General features: G+C 41.8%; 1 protein-coding gene across 5 annotated transcripts in view; it reads right to left on the reverse strand.

Annotated features, from left to right (window-relative positions):
- WDPCP (WD repeat containing planar cell polarity effector) overlaps positions 1-16495 on the reverse strand; it is a 307079-nt gene that overhangs the window by 51904 nt on the left and 238680 nt on the right. The window contains exon 16 of one of the 5 annotated variants that reach the window (XM_090050453.1): positions 4906-6298. The exons of the other annotated variants lie outside the window; for them this stretch is intronic. Within the exon in view, the coding sequence (XP_089906579.1) occupies positions 5709-6298 (590 nt within the window). The 3' untranslated portion in view covers positions 4906-5708. Of the gene's footprint in view, positions 1-4905; positions 6299-16495 lie in introns of those variants that run through there. 5 annotated transcript variants of the gene reach the window in all.

A 16495-nucleotide genomic window follows, 5' to 3' on the forward strand; every position in this document is an offset into this window, starting at 1 on the left:
CCCCCTCCCCCCCGCCTGGCAGCAGCCGGTGATTCAGAGGCTTTTTTTTTGTAAAGAGCTGGAAGCTGGGGCCGGGCAGGGCAGCCATGGGGTGGGGGATGGGGCCTGTCCGATTTGAAGATTCAGCAGCGGCCGAATCTCTGAATCAGATTTGGCCAAATCTATTCCAGACAGTGATTCGAATCACTGAATTTCATCGCTGTCCCTCGAATCGGCCGAATCTGAATACAAAGCGAATACTAGCTGCTTCACGCAGGCCTGTTAAGTAGTTTACCGCACTCTAATATTGCCACATGTGTAGACTGTGATGTTTTACTAAGGAGCTAATTAATCTACTCTGCAGTAAAGTGCATGTGTAGACGCACCCCCTTGCCTTAACCTCAGACCTTCCCCCCAGAGAACACAAAACACACACACGCAGAACAAAGCTCTCAGTTGAGAGAAAGCCTCTCTCTCCCAGCAAGATCTGTTTTAACTTAAGACAGTTGTAGACATACTTTTTTTTTTTAAACAAGCTTGCATATTTACCCAACCCCTTTCCCCCAAAACCCCCTGTACAACACCTACATCTTGTAGGAACTATATTTTGGGTTTGAGAAATGAAGAATTAGGCAGATTAGAAACTGAGCAGAATTTAATATCTGTATCGGTTTTTCAAAGGGGGGGAACCTGCCAAAAACAAGCTGTAAAAGCAACTGCATATAGTAACTATAATGGAAATTACATTCATTCCTAAGTGTGTTTAAATGAAATTGTCCAGGAAATCAGCATTAAGGGATATATCTTGATTTCATAGTTAGGCAATTTCTTATAGTCACATTGGCCTAGGATATCTAATTCCACACTGACAATAATTCCCATACTAACAAGAGATTTCTTAATAATCTTGTAGCATGTAAAGCCCCACAGAATGTGTCAGTGGCCATAAGTGGCTAACACTAAGAGTTCTCATGCCTGCCACTTCTGTTTTTAAAATCATCTTCCCACTATAATGCTCTCACCCTTCTCGGTTATATTTTGTAGTGCATGCTGATTACAGAAAATACTCTCCTGTGCTTTTTTCCTACTGTCTCTAGAACTCACAGTCCATCTGTTCACAGCTATATTTACCTCTGTTTCTGACTCTGTTTTACCTCATCAGCATATACAACCCCCTTATCAAAAATAAATTAATTTTAAAAGGAGTCATATTTAATATGAGGGAGGGAGTTAGGTCCTCTTCAAGGGGCAAGGAGAAATGATTAGGGAGTAGGGAACTGAAAGTCTGGAGCTAGGTAGGATCAGAAGGTAGAGGGAGGCAAAGGTGACTCCTTGTGAGCCTATGGAATGGCTGCTCAAGGAGCAGAAGCCATTCTGATATATGGGTGTTATGTATCCAGTAAATCAAGGCAATCAGATAGCACCATGCTACAAATAAATTAATGATCGTATCCTGGTGAAAATCATAGCCTCCTCATGTGTTCTCCCAATTAACTGATTAATAAGTGCAATTGAGGCCAATGTATTGTAAGATCTGTGGCCTCAAAATTAACTTCTTTAAGCAGCTTAGCTTTGTAATTTATGTAGCCAACCTTTTGATCCCTATTGCCTTAAGAATACCTTGACCTAAAGGGGTACCAGGCTATGGGAGACAGCTTGCACCAACTTGTAGGTACAGGCTAGTATCTGCTTGATTACTCTTCAGTAGTTAAGCAACACTGGTTGTCCCAAACTTGTGCCAAGAAAATCATTATATTACATTATAGCTTCTCTTATGTGTGGATATAGGGTGATTTGTAATGTCTGTACAGGTAGGGACTATGTAAATACGAAGATGATGGTGGCTGAAAGACAGTAAAGGGAGCAGCTTTCTTGTCTTAACTCACCATCTTTTTTCCTAATGATGAGAGAGAAAGAAGCAGTAAATTGGTTGTTTTCTGTCCATTCAAAAATGAAATTATGGGTGTCACTGTGTGATGTAATTGCATATTTTCATCATGATGTTGAAAAATCTTGTAATTTCATAACACAGACAAGCTATGCAATAATAGCATGATCCAAATTTAAGGCTAAAGTTTTAATTTAAAGTTGTAATTCATTTAATTTAAAATGTAATGTGAATCAGGACCATCTTTTCAGGAGTTAGCTTGTCCTTAAGGCAGCACTGGAAAATGTTGTAAAATGAATATCGATAAAAGAAGGCAAATACTTCTAACCACTCTGGGGAACAGGGAGGTCTGGCCAACACACATGGTGAGGAAAAATATATAGGATGAATGTGGGAATGCAAAAAAAAAAAGTGCTTCTATTTCTGCAAGATGACTTGTTCTTTCTTGAGGTCTTGATAGCTATCTATGTTCACCTGATTCTGAGATTAAAAACAGAAAAGCCTCAGCAAACACTGTAGAACATTTGGGGAAAGGCATTTTGAAAGGGTGAACTACAATATGTAGAGACGGGAGTCTTAGTTTAGAGAAGGAAGTATCCACTGTGCACAAAGTGTGACACTCAGTGTTCCTGTTTGTTACTTTGGGCACCGCAGAACAATTTTTCAGCCAGCTGGTAAGACTCTCTCTTTCTCCCCCTTCAGATTTACACCAAATTTGGAGTTCAGGAAAGTGACAGCCTGATAACACTGACAAGAACAAAGAAACTACTAGTGCTAGTCAAGCTTCTCTTCATAGCTTTAATAAGTTACATTCTTGCTATAACAACACTAGGTATCTCTTGAGAAGAGACTTATAGCAGTGAAAAACTATGGCTTGTGCTGGTTTTATTAGGCTGAAAACATTCAAATAGGGACTAAATTAAGACCATCAGACTCCTTTCTGTTTTGGTGTATATTTGATTTTAATCTCCAGAGGTGAAAGGTTAGCATATTTACCAATTGCAGCCCTAGTCTTTCACTTAGTTCTCTAAAACAGAAAACAGGCAAGACCTTCACTATGCCATTAGTGTACCATGACATCCTAGATGGCTGCTGGCCCAGAGATTGGGAGATTATCTTTGTTTAATGCCATTGCTGAAAGCAGATAAAGTAATTAATTGAATTAAAATATAATGGTTCAATATTGTCCTGTTTGATCAGTACAAAAATTACTGAATTGTTCGATTAAAAAAATACTGACAGTTCCAAACACAAAGGGAAGTACAGACTCCATTTCCCTTCTGACGTGTTGCAAGCTAGGGCTGATGAATGCTTTTTTAACTCATCATTGCAGAGAATATTGAGTCTGAATCACTTGGTGTGAAATAGATTAAAAAGTCCTTTTCAGATATTGCTGTTTGTAAATGCTATTTTGTTTAAAACCTCACATTTTTATAGTTGTGAGTTCCAGAGAAACAGCTCTTCTGCAAATTCCTCAGCTGATATGTTGGTCCTGTGATGTGTTGTATCCTGTCACATAATGTTACATTACACAGAGTGAACAGAAGAAAGAACATACTACCAGCTATGAAAGTATGTTTGTCTGCTATTCCTCCTAAATAAATGAATGCACTGTGAAAATATTAAGATGAACCCCCCCATATGCTTGGGGAAGATGTTACCATGTGTGAGAGAAGATGCCATGATACCCTCTGAAGAGAAAAATGAGCACTTTTACAAAGGCATGTACAGAGGCAGATTAATAAGTACTGGGGCCCTGGGCAAGCACAAAATTGGAGCCCTCCCCATGGGAGCTGGGCTGTGGGGGGTCAGGGGAGAGGGGCCCTTTCCCCCACATGCCTGCTTCTTCTCCCTGCTCCCCGCCCCCGGTATGGCCAAATGTACATGCACACAGGCACGCACAGACACAGGTGTGCACACTCTACTCTCACTTTTTGCACACGGACATGGATCCACACAAAGACAGACACAGACACACACGCACACACAGGCACACACGCACACGGAGACAGATAAACACACATGTACACAGACACACACGCTGAGCATGTGCAAAAGGAGGCATGGACATTTATGATTTGGTTTCTTTTCCTTGCCCAAGCTGTTACCAATGGTCTCTTCAGAAGCATTTAACTTTAGCCAACTTCCCCTCCTTTGAAATTAATACTTATTGCAATGGTTGATTACCTACACCATTAAAAATGCATGCCTTATTCTAAATTGACTTCAATGAGCAGAATCAGTACAGGTCTAAGGTGTAGAATATTTGTTTCCTTTGTACCTTACTTGTAGTTCTGTATATACAGAATATATACTTGGGAGAACCATACGGTGAAGCTTTTATGGGTAATCCTGAGCATAAACTGCATTGTTCACATTTAGCAAAGATATTTATGAATCAGGCGGCCATCCTAAGCTTATTCTGATATTACTTTTATACCATTTCTCAAAACTTAAACAAATGCCAAATGTGGGGCATCAAATTTGTATTTTGAAACACGACATTAGTTTACATGTCTAAATACTTTATGTATCCCTAATATTAAAAAATACGGTAAGAAAAATTATTTCATTAATAAAATCTTTTTTTATGTAGAAAGTCATTTTCAGCCTTGAGGATCCCAAAAGTATTAGTATAATTATATAAAGTATATATAATTATGGTTTATTGTGCACTTACATTCACACTAATTGTACTCACTACCCACATAATTTATCTGCTGATCATTTCTCCAAGGATTATGAATAAACTCTGTGGGTGGGATATAGTGCCAATTTTCTTTTTATATTACACTGCACAGACATGCATGTGCCAATTCATAGAGCTCTGAAAGGCAGCCACTTCTGAAGTAAAGGAGTGTAGTTGTTTAACAGTAAGTGCACCACTGCACTATTGTATATGAAGTAAAAAATACTGAATTCTAATTGGAACTGAACACAGAATATACCAGAGGTAGGCAAAATATAATTACCTCAGCTGGAATTTTGCCTAGTCATTAACATTAACAGTCCATAACTTGTGAAAAACACTAGAGAATTTTTTAATGGCTTTGGACTTGGATCACACCTGAAATGGACATAAAGTTATATAATTTAATTTATGCATTTTTTAATACAGCTACAAAAAAAAGCATCTATTCAAATGCCTATATCACTAAACATAGTATTGATTCACTTACAACTCTTGTCTATAATACATCTGTACCTGCTGGGCTTGTAACATTCAGTCGCGTGCTGCCTTGGTCCAGGTGGCTGGTAGAGGGCTTCTTATGGTCTTCCGTAAGCCAGTGGGCAGCCGTTTATCACCTGGGTGGCCTCCCCCAATCTCTCCTGCCACGACTTTGAGTGTTATACCAGTGGGGGGGCCAACCAGCCAGCACTCTGCTGCAGCGGGGAGTCCACCTGGCGGTCATCAGTGGGGTTCCACCTCCCCTACACCCCAACCTCACGTCAACCTCTGGTGGGTCACCAGATCTTCTTGGCCGTACCCCCGATGATGTCTCCCTGGAACTTGATGGCCTTTGTAGCCCTGTCATGTTCTAGGCCCTGCCTCCCGAGATAACTAACTCAGACAGTAGTAAGGTTTCAGAAAATCAATCCCTCCTGTCTCCAAGCAGTCCCTGCCTGGGACTCTAAATTTACGCTGCACTCAAATAAAAGATGGAGGACCAAAGAAAATATGATACCATGCTATCCTGCCTGCATCGCCTCACCCTCCCTCTCAGCCCCTCCAAAATGGGGAAACTAAAAAAAGGAAAACCTAATGCAAACTAAGTGTGAAAGGACCTTTCTGGTCCTTTTCCCTGCCCGTTTGTTAGGGTAACGGAGCGACCTTCACTCCCTATGATCCTGGTGAGGTTTGGCCTGTTGTATGGTCAGTGTAGACCGTGGCCCTTTGCCCGGGGTTGTTTCGCCTCTCACTCCACCCCGTGTGGTATATGCCGCTGCTGTCCTTCTCCACTGTTGGAAACATCCAGCTTCCAGCATCCTGCGGTATCTCCCCACGTATCCAGCTACTTCTTATGTTATGGGCTGACACCCAGCCTCTGGCTGTTCTGCTCCACAGCTCCCCTTGCTGCTCCCTTCTGTCTCCAGCCGGAGGGGGAGCCTCCTTTGGCTCTCCCATCCCTCTGCCAATCCTGTCCTTGTCAGTGCGGAGAGCCTCTTCTGGCTCCCCTGTCTCCTCACCACACTGTTCCCCAGTTGTGTAGAGACTCCTGCTGGCTCTCTCTCCCTTGGGGTATCCTGGACGGCATCCGGCATCAGAATCTTCCCCAACTCTGCTCTGCTCCCCCTGCCATCTTCCCCGGTGGTCCATCTTATCCCTGCCAGCTGGTGACTGCCAATGACTGGTTTCAGCTGGATAAAGGTGCAGCTTATGACCCGCATGGATTTCCTTTCTTGCTCCAGCTGAGCCGCAGGTCCTGCTGCCTGTAAGTATTTTGAGTTATTTTTGTATCTTTTTTCTTTTGACGCATGCTCCCCGCCCCAGGGGGTCCCCGTTCATTGTTTGGCGTTCTGTCCCCCACTTTCCCCTGGGACAACCTCAAATCTCCTCAAAGACCTTGCATCCAAATATTGACCAAGACTTTACAATAATGTATCCTTTTTGCCTAAAAGGAAGTCAGAATTTATGCATATTGTTTTTAGTTTCACAATTTATCTAATTACTCAGGTGCTGAAAAAGTAGATGGTTCAATTGTCAATTCAGTGTTGTCCATTTACTTTGTCTGTTTTCATCACACTTTACTATAGCCTACAGAAATGTACCAGAGACGTATATTGAAAATATCTGGAATCCAAGACCTCATATATCTTGTTCTCATATCGTGTGCAAGAAGGATCAACACAGGCTAAACATAAAGGAAGTGATTTATGTATAAAGAATACAGAAAAACTGCTCCTTTCTACTGGAATTTAGAAATTTTGTTTACAGGTAAGCTGTAATATATGTATGGCTGTATCCACCAAAATTCAGTATCCCAAAGTTGACTCTTCCATGGCTAATTTTTTTGCTCTATCCAAAATATCATTAACATAGCATGAAAACAGTTTGGCCTGTCTGAGATTTCCTATAGATATTTGTAACAAGTATTTGGCAATATACTGCTGAAAAGTATTACAAATGAAATGGGAATCAATTTACTTTAAAACAGGAACAAAAGTTCTATGGCCTCTTAATTTCATTGGGTACTTCAGGTTGGTTAGTATTTGTGCTTTTTTAAGTCACATTTTGGAGCAGACAACATTATGTCACAGTAAGTAAGAAGAAAAGCCAAGGAATGCCATGATTATTTAAAAAACTTGACAGAAAACTATAAATCTCTTTCAAGTTAAGGTACATAGAGCCTTGTGTAGACCCTCTGCAGCTAAGCAAGCCAGCTAGGTCTTTGATGTACTTATAATTATTAGGGGCTTAGGATTATGTCTTTAGGCAAAGCTGCCTAGCAGTAGGAAGGTATAGATCAAAACTGACATCACAACACAAGAAAGTGAAAAGAGGTGAGGTGGAGCCAAAAATAGTTTGGCATAACTGTCTTAAGTAAAACAAATAAATGGTACTATGCAGCTCAAAGAGAGAATGTGAAGGGAAGCAATTAATGTCCAGAACCTCTGAAAACATAAGCCCTTATTTTTTGCTAATGTTTAAAAGAAATATAAGTAACCAAACAACACAGTCGATCTGAACATTCAGCTACTCAACTGACAAAGTGGTTTAAAAATACATAGTAATAACCAAGGTGGATCAAAATGTTAAAGGAAGGATTCACAACTAAAGGTAAGAGAGCTGCACACAATATGGGACTGAGAGCCCTTTTCTCCTACCGACATTAATGTGAATGGACGGTCCTCATATTTAAAGAGATGCTGCAGTTTGGGAAGCTATTACCTGGCACAATATTCTCACATTTCATATGCTGAAACTCATTTCTTATCATAGGTTTCCTGCCAAACATATGTTAAAGAACTAGTTTAGATTAAAATGGCCATTTCTGGGCTCCCTGGGGAACAAAAGTCTCATTACTGCAAACTCAAATCAAATGGTCTAGTTCCTGAGGTTTCTGACTGACTTAAACTGAGAATCTAAACAAATGAAAAGGTGGTCCTCTTATACATATATAAGTTAAACTGAGAATCTAAACAAATGAAAAGGTGGTCCTCTTATATATATATAAGTTGGAAGCCATAAATCTTCAAAACATTTTGGCATAAAGAACTGCACATCAAGTGCTTGGAGTTCTGAAGCTTCAGCATCATAAACATCTTATTTGGAGTAATTATAATTACAACTTATTTTGGATAGTACCTTTTTGTAATACTATATCCCAAAACATTTTACAGGGTGAAACAATAAACAGCAGTAGAGGAAGAATGGAATGATACCAGAAAGAAAAAGGGTAAGGTTTCAAATTTGAAATGTAATGGAAGGACAATGATGCAGATAGATACAGGAAAGCTGTTCCAGATGGTCAAGGGTTGCAAAAGGAAAAGGTTCTCCACCAGCAACAGTGGGACTGTGAGGGACAGAGGAAAAAAATGTGTATTAGATAGGTGAAAGCAAGTCCTTGGATAATTATGGACGCAAGAAAGGCAATTTTAAATTTGATCTTGAAATGCAAACAGAATTGGTGCAATTGCCTGAGAATGGACTTTTTAAAAATATTGCTTGAGAATGGTTGTTTTTCTAAGCCAGGTTATCCAGTATCCTACAACGCACCCTGAGAGAAGAAAAACTGGTACCTGTATGTTATTGTAGCTGATTACAAACACTTAATATAATAAAATATCAAAGCTAACAAGAAATGAAATAATGCTTGAGGGTCAGATTGAGATGCATGTTTCCAATAAAATGAAATATTTAGTGCTCCAAAATTTTGAACGTTAGTTAATGGATATGTCAAAACATTAAATATTTATGACAGTTGTTAAGATTTCTGCTGACATGTTTAAAGTTACAATATTTTCATAAATACTTAAAATACATCTGAGATAAAATGCTAAAAAACCCCTCAAATGTTTTTCATGTAACATGAATGAGCCACTGCTGGGTTGGTCCGCACCAGCGGGCTCTTCAGAAGAGAGGGGCTATCTCAATGCCAGTGTTTTGATTAGGGCACCACTGTTAGAAATGTCGCCTAAACATTAGAGCTACCAATATTTTACATATAATTTCTAAGTAGAAGTACAGGGCTTCACAGTTTGCCTTTGAACTATGCAGCATTTATCTGTCTTGTCACAACATGAATCCCTTTTGGGTGAAAGCTATTGATTTGAAGGTTAAAATAAATTCATCTTGCTGGTCTCTAATGTAATTTGTTGGAAGTTGGCCTTGGGAAACTTTTTGACATTTACTACATATGCTCTTCATTGGGTATTCATTGTGCAATGATGTTTGAAAGGCTGAGTTCTTCACCTCCGTGATCATTATTAATTACGGCATATCCTAACAGGTTGTGCCATGTCAGTTCTTGATAACTGAAGTTTTCATTAGAGAACTACAGTCTGTTGAGTCGAGCAGATGTGCTATCCTACAGTGGACAAAACTAATTTTTTTGTGCTTTGGGAGGCTACATACAAGAATTAATACAAAATCCTCCACCAGTAAATCTTAAAAGAGTTCCTTTCTGTACTTCAGGTATTCAAAAAAAAGTCTAGCTGTCTCCATTATGAGCTGTAGAGAGATAAGGATATAGATTTCAAGGTTGCTTTTAATTTAGCTCTGGACCAAAGTTAAATTCTGTTTATAACTCTACACCTGCATTAACACCAGCTTAAATTTACTGCACAGTAAATTACTGAGCAGTAAGTGGGAATAGGCTGGTATCTACATGTGCAGATGTTAAAGCACATTAATGCTGTGTGTGGACTGACTTGGGACTACAGTTAGTCCCAAATCAATCCACCCACACAGTGTTACTGTGTGGTAAGGCATCTACATGTGCATTACTGCACAGTAACTAATTGGGCATAAATTTGATACCTGCACGATGCCATATTTACTGTGCAGTGTGGTCATGCATGTGTAGACGTGTATCCATACTGTGCAGTAATTTTGGTTGCTGTGCAGTAAATGAGCATGTGTAGACGTGCCCTGTTTGTAATCATTATGACAATTAAGTGTATTATTTCCACACTATCAAAACAGTATAAACTGAGCTGTACTAAATATGTTGCAGTACAAATTTAATAGTACAATCTCTGAGTTTTGCTAAGGATCTTAAAGATCTGTCCTGGCAAAAATCCAACAGAATTTAACTTCAATTCAGAGTTAGATTAAAAGCAGCCTTAAAATTTATGGTTGCCTCTCTCCAGTTCATACTGGAGTTGGGTAAAAAAGAGAACTTTTTATTTCTTCTCTGAAAAGCATATGGTGCCATTATTTTGATCTCATAATGCCCCAAATGCATTCTCATAGGATTTTAAATATAAAATCTCTTATGAATACTACTTCTTAAAAACCTTTTACTGAATTAATCTAGCAATGCTTATTTATACACAAACCACAGGCAGAAAAAAGCAGGGAGCTCAGCTGTTACTATTTCCCCTATTAAAAACCCTCACTGAAACTTTCCATGTTCTTATGTCTTATAGCAAGCTTACCTTTTTGGAGCTTGGGTTGAGTCCCAGGATTGAGGGTCTGCTGTTTGATTGGTAGATCCCGCCCACCAATCTGGAGGCAGCACAAGGGAAGCAATGCCCCACCCTTTTCCAAAGGTAAGGGGCAAGGAGCAGCTGGACCTGAATTGGAACTGCACAAGCCAGGTCTGGAGAACTTCAGGGGTTGATCCCCTGAAGAGTATAAAAGGGGAGCGTGCTCAGTAGGCTAGGGAGAGATGATGAGGGATGACAAGGAGAGAGGAGTTCCAGAGATGGCTATCCTCGGGACCCTGCCTTAGCTTCAGCAGTGTGTAAATCAGCGCACAAGGATCAGGCTCTAGGAGCTGCTTGAGGCAGCTTGAGCCTGCAAAACCAGCAAACAGCTGGGCAGTTGGTATGCAGATCAGCACATGGAGAGCTGGCCCTGGGAGAAGCTCACAGATGCTCAGGCTTGACCTGGTGCGCAGGTCAGCACACGGACAACTGCCTTGGAAGCAACTTGCGGCTGCTCACATTAGCCTCAGCCCTAGGCCAAGTGACCGAAGCCCTACAGTGCGGCTCTACTTTTCACTAAAAGAGCTCTGGTGCCCAGAGCAGGGCCTGGGAAAGGGAAGAACCTTTGGTGTGAGACCGGGTAGTTGAAGCCTGCAAGTGCTTGGCTACTGCGAGAGAAAGAGAGAGAGCCCTGGGTGCCCAGTGCAGGGTGCCAGGCTGTCGAGGAGAGCTGAAGGCACCACTGGGGAGAGGCTCGTACAGGATCAGCTACCAGGGGACAAGCCTTGACTTCTCCAGAGAGGAAGCATCAGTTACTGGGGAAGCGGGCCCTGCAGGGGAGGTTGACATGGGTGAGGAAGGTCTGCTGCCTCCACCCTCCATTGCGGGAGAGGCATGTCCACATCCCAGGGCCCTAAAGGGGAGGGACTTCAGGGAAACCCCTCAGGGGGGTGTTGAGTGCACTTCCTATTTTGAGGTTGTCATGTTAAGGGCTATATAGATAGGGGGTTTATATGGTTTGTGTGTTTTAATGTCTCACTGTATATTGGTATTGTTATCTGCAATGGTTTAAAGAAATATTATGGTTAAGTTACTTGGGTTATATAGGTTAATATCCCCATGTGTTAATTGTGTTGTATAGGTTGTAAGTTATTTGGTATTATATGCGAATTGTGGAATATTATATATAGTATTATATGTTAAGCCTTGTATATATTCTATGTTTTATATTAAGAATCTGTATTTATTCTTGTAATAAATTGTACATAGTTAAGTATTTGGTTTTGGCTTACCTCTATAGAGAGAGAAGGAAGCTGCTCTAGTAGCTGACCCCTTCCTCAGCACCCTGCCTGACCATCACCACTGTCATCGGAGGACAGGGCACACCCCCCGGGTGTACCTAGGCTATACTCTTTAAATACCGAAGAAGTCCAAGATTTCCTTAAGTGTTTTCATCAGAATCTGTCAGATCTTTTTGTTGCCTGTAGTATACTTTGACAATTTTTTACTGGATACCTACACGATCATATAAAAAGCTCCAAGGAAAGAAAAATCCAGACTTTTTTTCAATACTGTATTTGGCCCTTACTTTGTTCAAGATTGATAAAACATTTACTCCTTAGCATGAGGTAGCATGATGATTATGTTGTTCTAAAGAGCGTTCTTTGGCATTGCCCTTTGGTGATAACTGAGGTGGGGACAGAGGGTCTTTCTTTTTTCTTTTACTCTTTAGTTAGGTTTCTTTGGTCTTTGTACTTGATTTATAGGGGGCAGGAGGAGGAGTTAGGTGTGGAGTTTTCTGGAGTGGGAGAAAAGTGACAGATGTAGCCCCTCTGTCAAAGAATGGGTGCATGCTTGGAGTGGAATTGGGGGAAGGTGGAGGAACTCTCCTGGGGTTGAGGCAGGGTGGTGGGAATGAAGTGGGAAGACAGAGTCTGGTTCCACTGAATTTATACTGGACCTTGAAATCTTCCTCAGAAAATGAGACAAATCGTGATACCTAGAGGCTGCTGATAATTGATCTTTCTATAGATGTAGACAAACAACGGAAGCAAAGTAAAAGGAGATGAGAACATATCAAGCATCTATCCACTCTTATTCTGTAGTAAATGACAGCTAAATTGAAGAGGCAAGGATTTTTTGGCGTGATATCTTTTATTGGACCAACTATATAACTCGGATAAAGTTAGACAAACTTTCAAATGCAAGACATTCTTCAATGATTTAGCTTTGTTTCATTCAGCAGCAGCTCCTAGTTCCATAATAGGTAGGGTCAGAAGGGACCTGAGCAGGTCATCAAGTCCAACCCCCTGCCATGGGCAGGAAAGGATGCTGGGGTCAAACAACCCTGGCTAGGTGATTATTGAGCCTCCTTTTGAAGCCCCCCAGGATAGGAGTCAGCACTACTTCCCTTGGAAGTTGGTTCCAGATCCTAGCCACCCTGACTGTGAAGTAGTGCCTCCTGATGTCTAGCCTGAACCTACTCAGCCAACTTATGGCTGTTATTCCTAGTTACTAGTGGTAGTGCTTGGGGGAATAAGGTCTCTCCCATTCCTTGCTGGTCCCCTTTGGACAGCCACCAGATCCCCTCTCAGCCTTCTCTTGTGCAGGCTGAATAGGTTCAGGTCCCTTAGCCTCTCCTCATAGGGCTTGCCCTGCTGCCCCCTGATCATGTGAGTGGTCCTCCTTTGGAGCTGGCCACATCCTTCATGAAGTGCGGCACCCAGTACTGGATGCAGTACTCCAAATGTGGCCTGACCAGTGTCACATAGAGGGGGAGGATCACCTCCTTGGACCAGCTCGTGATGCATCTATGGTTGCATGACAAGGTGCAGTTAGCCTTCCTGACTGCATCCTCACATTGGCACCCATGTTCATCTTGGAATCAAGAGTGACTCCAAGATCCTTCTCTACCTCCATGCTGACAAGAAGGAGTGTAAACTCCTCCAGTTTAGTTTTCACTTACAGTACAATAAGAACACGTGGATAAACAGTCACTACATGTAGAAGGTCTACAGTGAGTCTCTTTCGCTTTTTAAGTTACAGAAGTTCAATAATTTGTCCATTGTCTAAAACTCCTTAAATTCATATGTGTACTAATGAACAAATACTGCATGATCAGCTAATAAAACATCCTCTTGTTGAGTGTCCACACTAAGGGGTAGAATGAGGATCACTGCTTGAACCTTACTTTTGATGTAAGCATGATTCACTTCTCAAAGTTAATGTTGCATTCATATGGTAATATGCACATAATGTGTTAATCAATATTACTTTCATTTTAAGCAATGTCCATACCACATGAAACCCCATTTACTAACAATTCTCATAGGTTCTTAAACTGAAGTGGCATAAAGCAAAAGTTGAGTGTAAAATCAGAAATAAAAGAACAAAATTGGTTTTTAAATATTTAGTGCTAGATCCAGCTTCTGGTAAACTTATGAGAAGGTTCCCACCGACTTCAACAGAAGCTGAATCAGGCCCTTAGGGCTCTACTAATAAATATGCTGAGGCTCAGCAACAATTCAACCAAGAGACCATGAACGTATCAAATATTTGAAATATGTACTTAAGTATTTAAAAATTAATTAATCACAAAATGGCAATAATTTAAAGATTACATTAGATGCAGGGTTGACTTTATCATTTAAATTGAAGAAGTTTATTTTACAATAATAATAATTTACACTTATAGAGGGTATTCTGTGCAAGAGTTTCACTATGCTTACTGGCATAAACTTAACCTTACAAAATCTCTAAGTATTAATAACTCTAATTTACATATAATGAAACTAAGATATAGGAGATTGAGTGCATCTACATGAGATGCTACTGCACTGTGGCTAGCATGCAGTAGTGACGGGGAACATCTATCAAATTATGCTACTGCACAGTAGCATATTAGCACTGTCCACGCTCTGACGCGCTACTGTGCAGTATTTTTTTCCTACTCATGTACACATGGCCGGTAAGGGTTAAACTTTTACCAGTTATGTGACAACAAATGTACATGTGCACATAGCTAACAGACTACCATATTTCATGGTATACAAGTTGATGCGGTGTATAAAGTGACCCCATTTTTCTGATTCAAAAAGTTACGATTTTCATAGATCCAGTATATAAGCTGACATAACCTTCTGGATCAGAAATATAGGGTAAACTTATACTAGCCTCTGAGTGATTTCACTGTGGCCCGGGCACCTGGGGGATGGACACATGCCATAGCGTCGCTCTCAGGGGATGGGCCTGGACTCGGTGCTCAGCTGGCGCAGCTCGGACTGTTGTTCACAAGGGACAGGACCAGGCTCGGTGCTTGCTTGGCATGGCCCAGGCAGTGCCACTCGCAGAAGACTAGGCCAGGCTTGGTGTGGCTCAGCTGGCGTGTTGCCTAGGCTCAGCTGGCGTGGCCTAGGCAGCACCACTCGCAGGGGATGAGGATTGGGCCAGGCTTAGCACAGCTGGTGCAGCCCAGGCAGCACTATCTGCAGAGGATGGGGCTAGGTTTGGCACTTGGCTGATGTGGCAGCGCCACTTGCAAAGCATGGGAACTGGGCTCAGTGTGCAGCTAAGTGGTATCTCTATGGTGATGTGAAGGCCCACAGGCCACGGTCAGGCCAAGCCTGGGCCCCAGAGCTTCCAGCAACAGGGACACCATCTTGTGCTAGGTGAAGAAGGTTGGGTTGGGTTGGGTTAGGGCCAGGCCAGGGTTCGGCCAAGGCTGAAGCTGGGCTAGCACTGGGGTGGAGGTCAAAAGCATTGATATGCTGTGTAAGTCGAAGTGGAAATTTAAAGGTAAATATGTTGGCTTCAAACTGACTTATACACTGTGAAAAATGGTAAATGAATAGGAGGTCCCAGAATGGGAATTCTTGTCTACAATAATGTAAGTAGCAGGGAAAACAGGTGGAAGTATGGTATATGGGAATCTGGATAAAGGAGCCCAAAGCAGGAGTGACTGCTGCCACTCCCTCATGCACCTGGGGTCTGGAAGAATGATGACGCTGGTGATAATGTCTGCATGGAAATATACAACATGGCCAAGCACTTTATATATACACAAATGTATAGACCACCCTTTGGACAATGAACTAACCACATACATATACTTGACTCACATGTGTACAATGTAATTTCCTTGCATAATTAGGCAGGTGTAGATGAAAATACCAAGTTCTTTGTTTTTCATTTTGACAGTCTATTCTTAAATTAACTGACCTAGATCTTACAGATTTTCTGATTTCTAATCCTGTGTTTTAATCATAGATTTCATAGATTTCATAGACATTAGGGCTGGAAGGGACCTCGGGAGATCATCAAGTCCAGCCCCCTGCCCAAAGGGCAGGAAGTCAGCTGGGGTCATAGGATCCCAGCAAGATAAGCATCCAATTTACTCTTGAAGGTGTTCAATGTAGGCGCTTGAACCACCTCCGCTGGCAGGCTGTTCCAGACCTTGGGGGCTCGGACAGTAAAGAAATTCTTCCTTATGTCCAGCCTGAAACGGTCTTGCAGGTGTTTGTGACCGTTCGACCTCGTCATCCCATGGGGCGCTCTGGTGAACAGATGTTCCCCCAGATCCTGGTGGTCACCCCTGATAAACTTGTAGGTGGCCATCAGATCACCCCTGAGCCTGCGCTTTTCCAGGCTAAAGAGTCCCATGGCTCTCAGCCTGTCATCGTAAGATCTGTTTTCCTGACCTCTGATCATGCGCGTGGCTCTCCTCTGGACTCTCTCAAGCTTCTCCACATCCTTTTTGAATTGTGGAGCCCAAAACTGGACGCAGTACTCCAGCTGCAGCCTCACTAAGGCCGAGTACAAGGGGAGAATGACGTCCTGGGATTTGCTCGAGAAGCATCTATGGATGCACGCCAGCATTTTGGTCGCTTTACTAGCCCCAGCATCGCATTGGAGGCTCATGTTCATCTTGTGGTCAATGATGACCCCCAAGTCTTTTTCTTCTGTAGTGCTAACCAACGTAGCACTGCCGAGCCTATAAGGGTGCTGCAGGTTTTTCCTCCCAAGGTGGAGAACCTTGCA

The sequence above is a fragment of the Crocodylus siamensis genome, chromosome 1 (genome assembly GCF_052110815.1).
Source record: "Crocodylus siamensis isolate JL-2025a chromosome 1, ASM5211081v1, whole genome shotgun sequence".
Lineage (NCBI taxonomy): Eukaryota > Metazoa > Chordata > Crocodylia > Crocodylidae > Crocodylus > Crocodylus siamensis.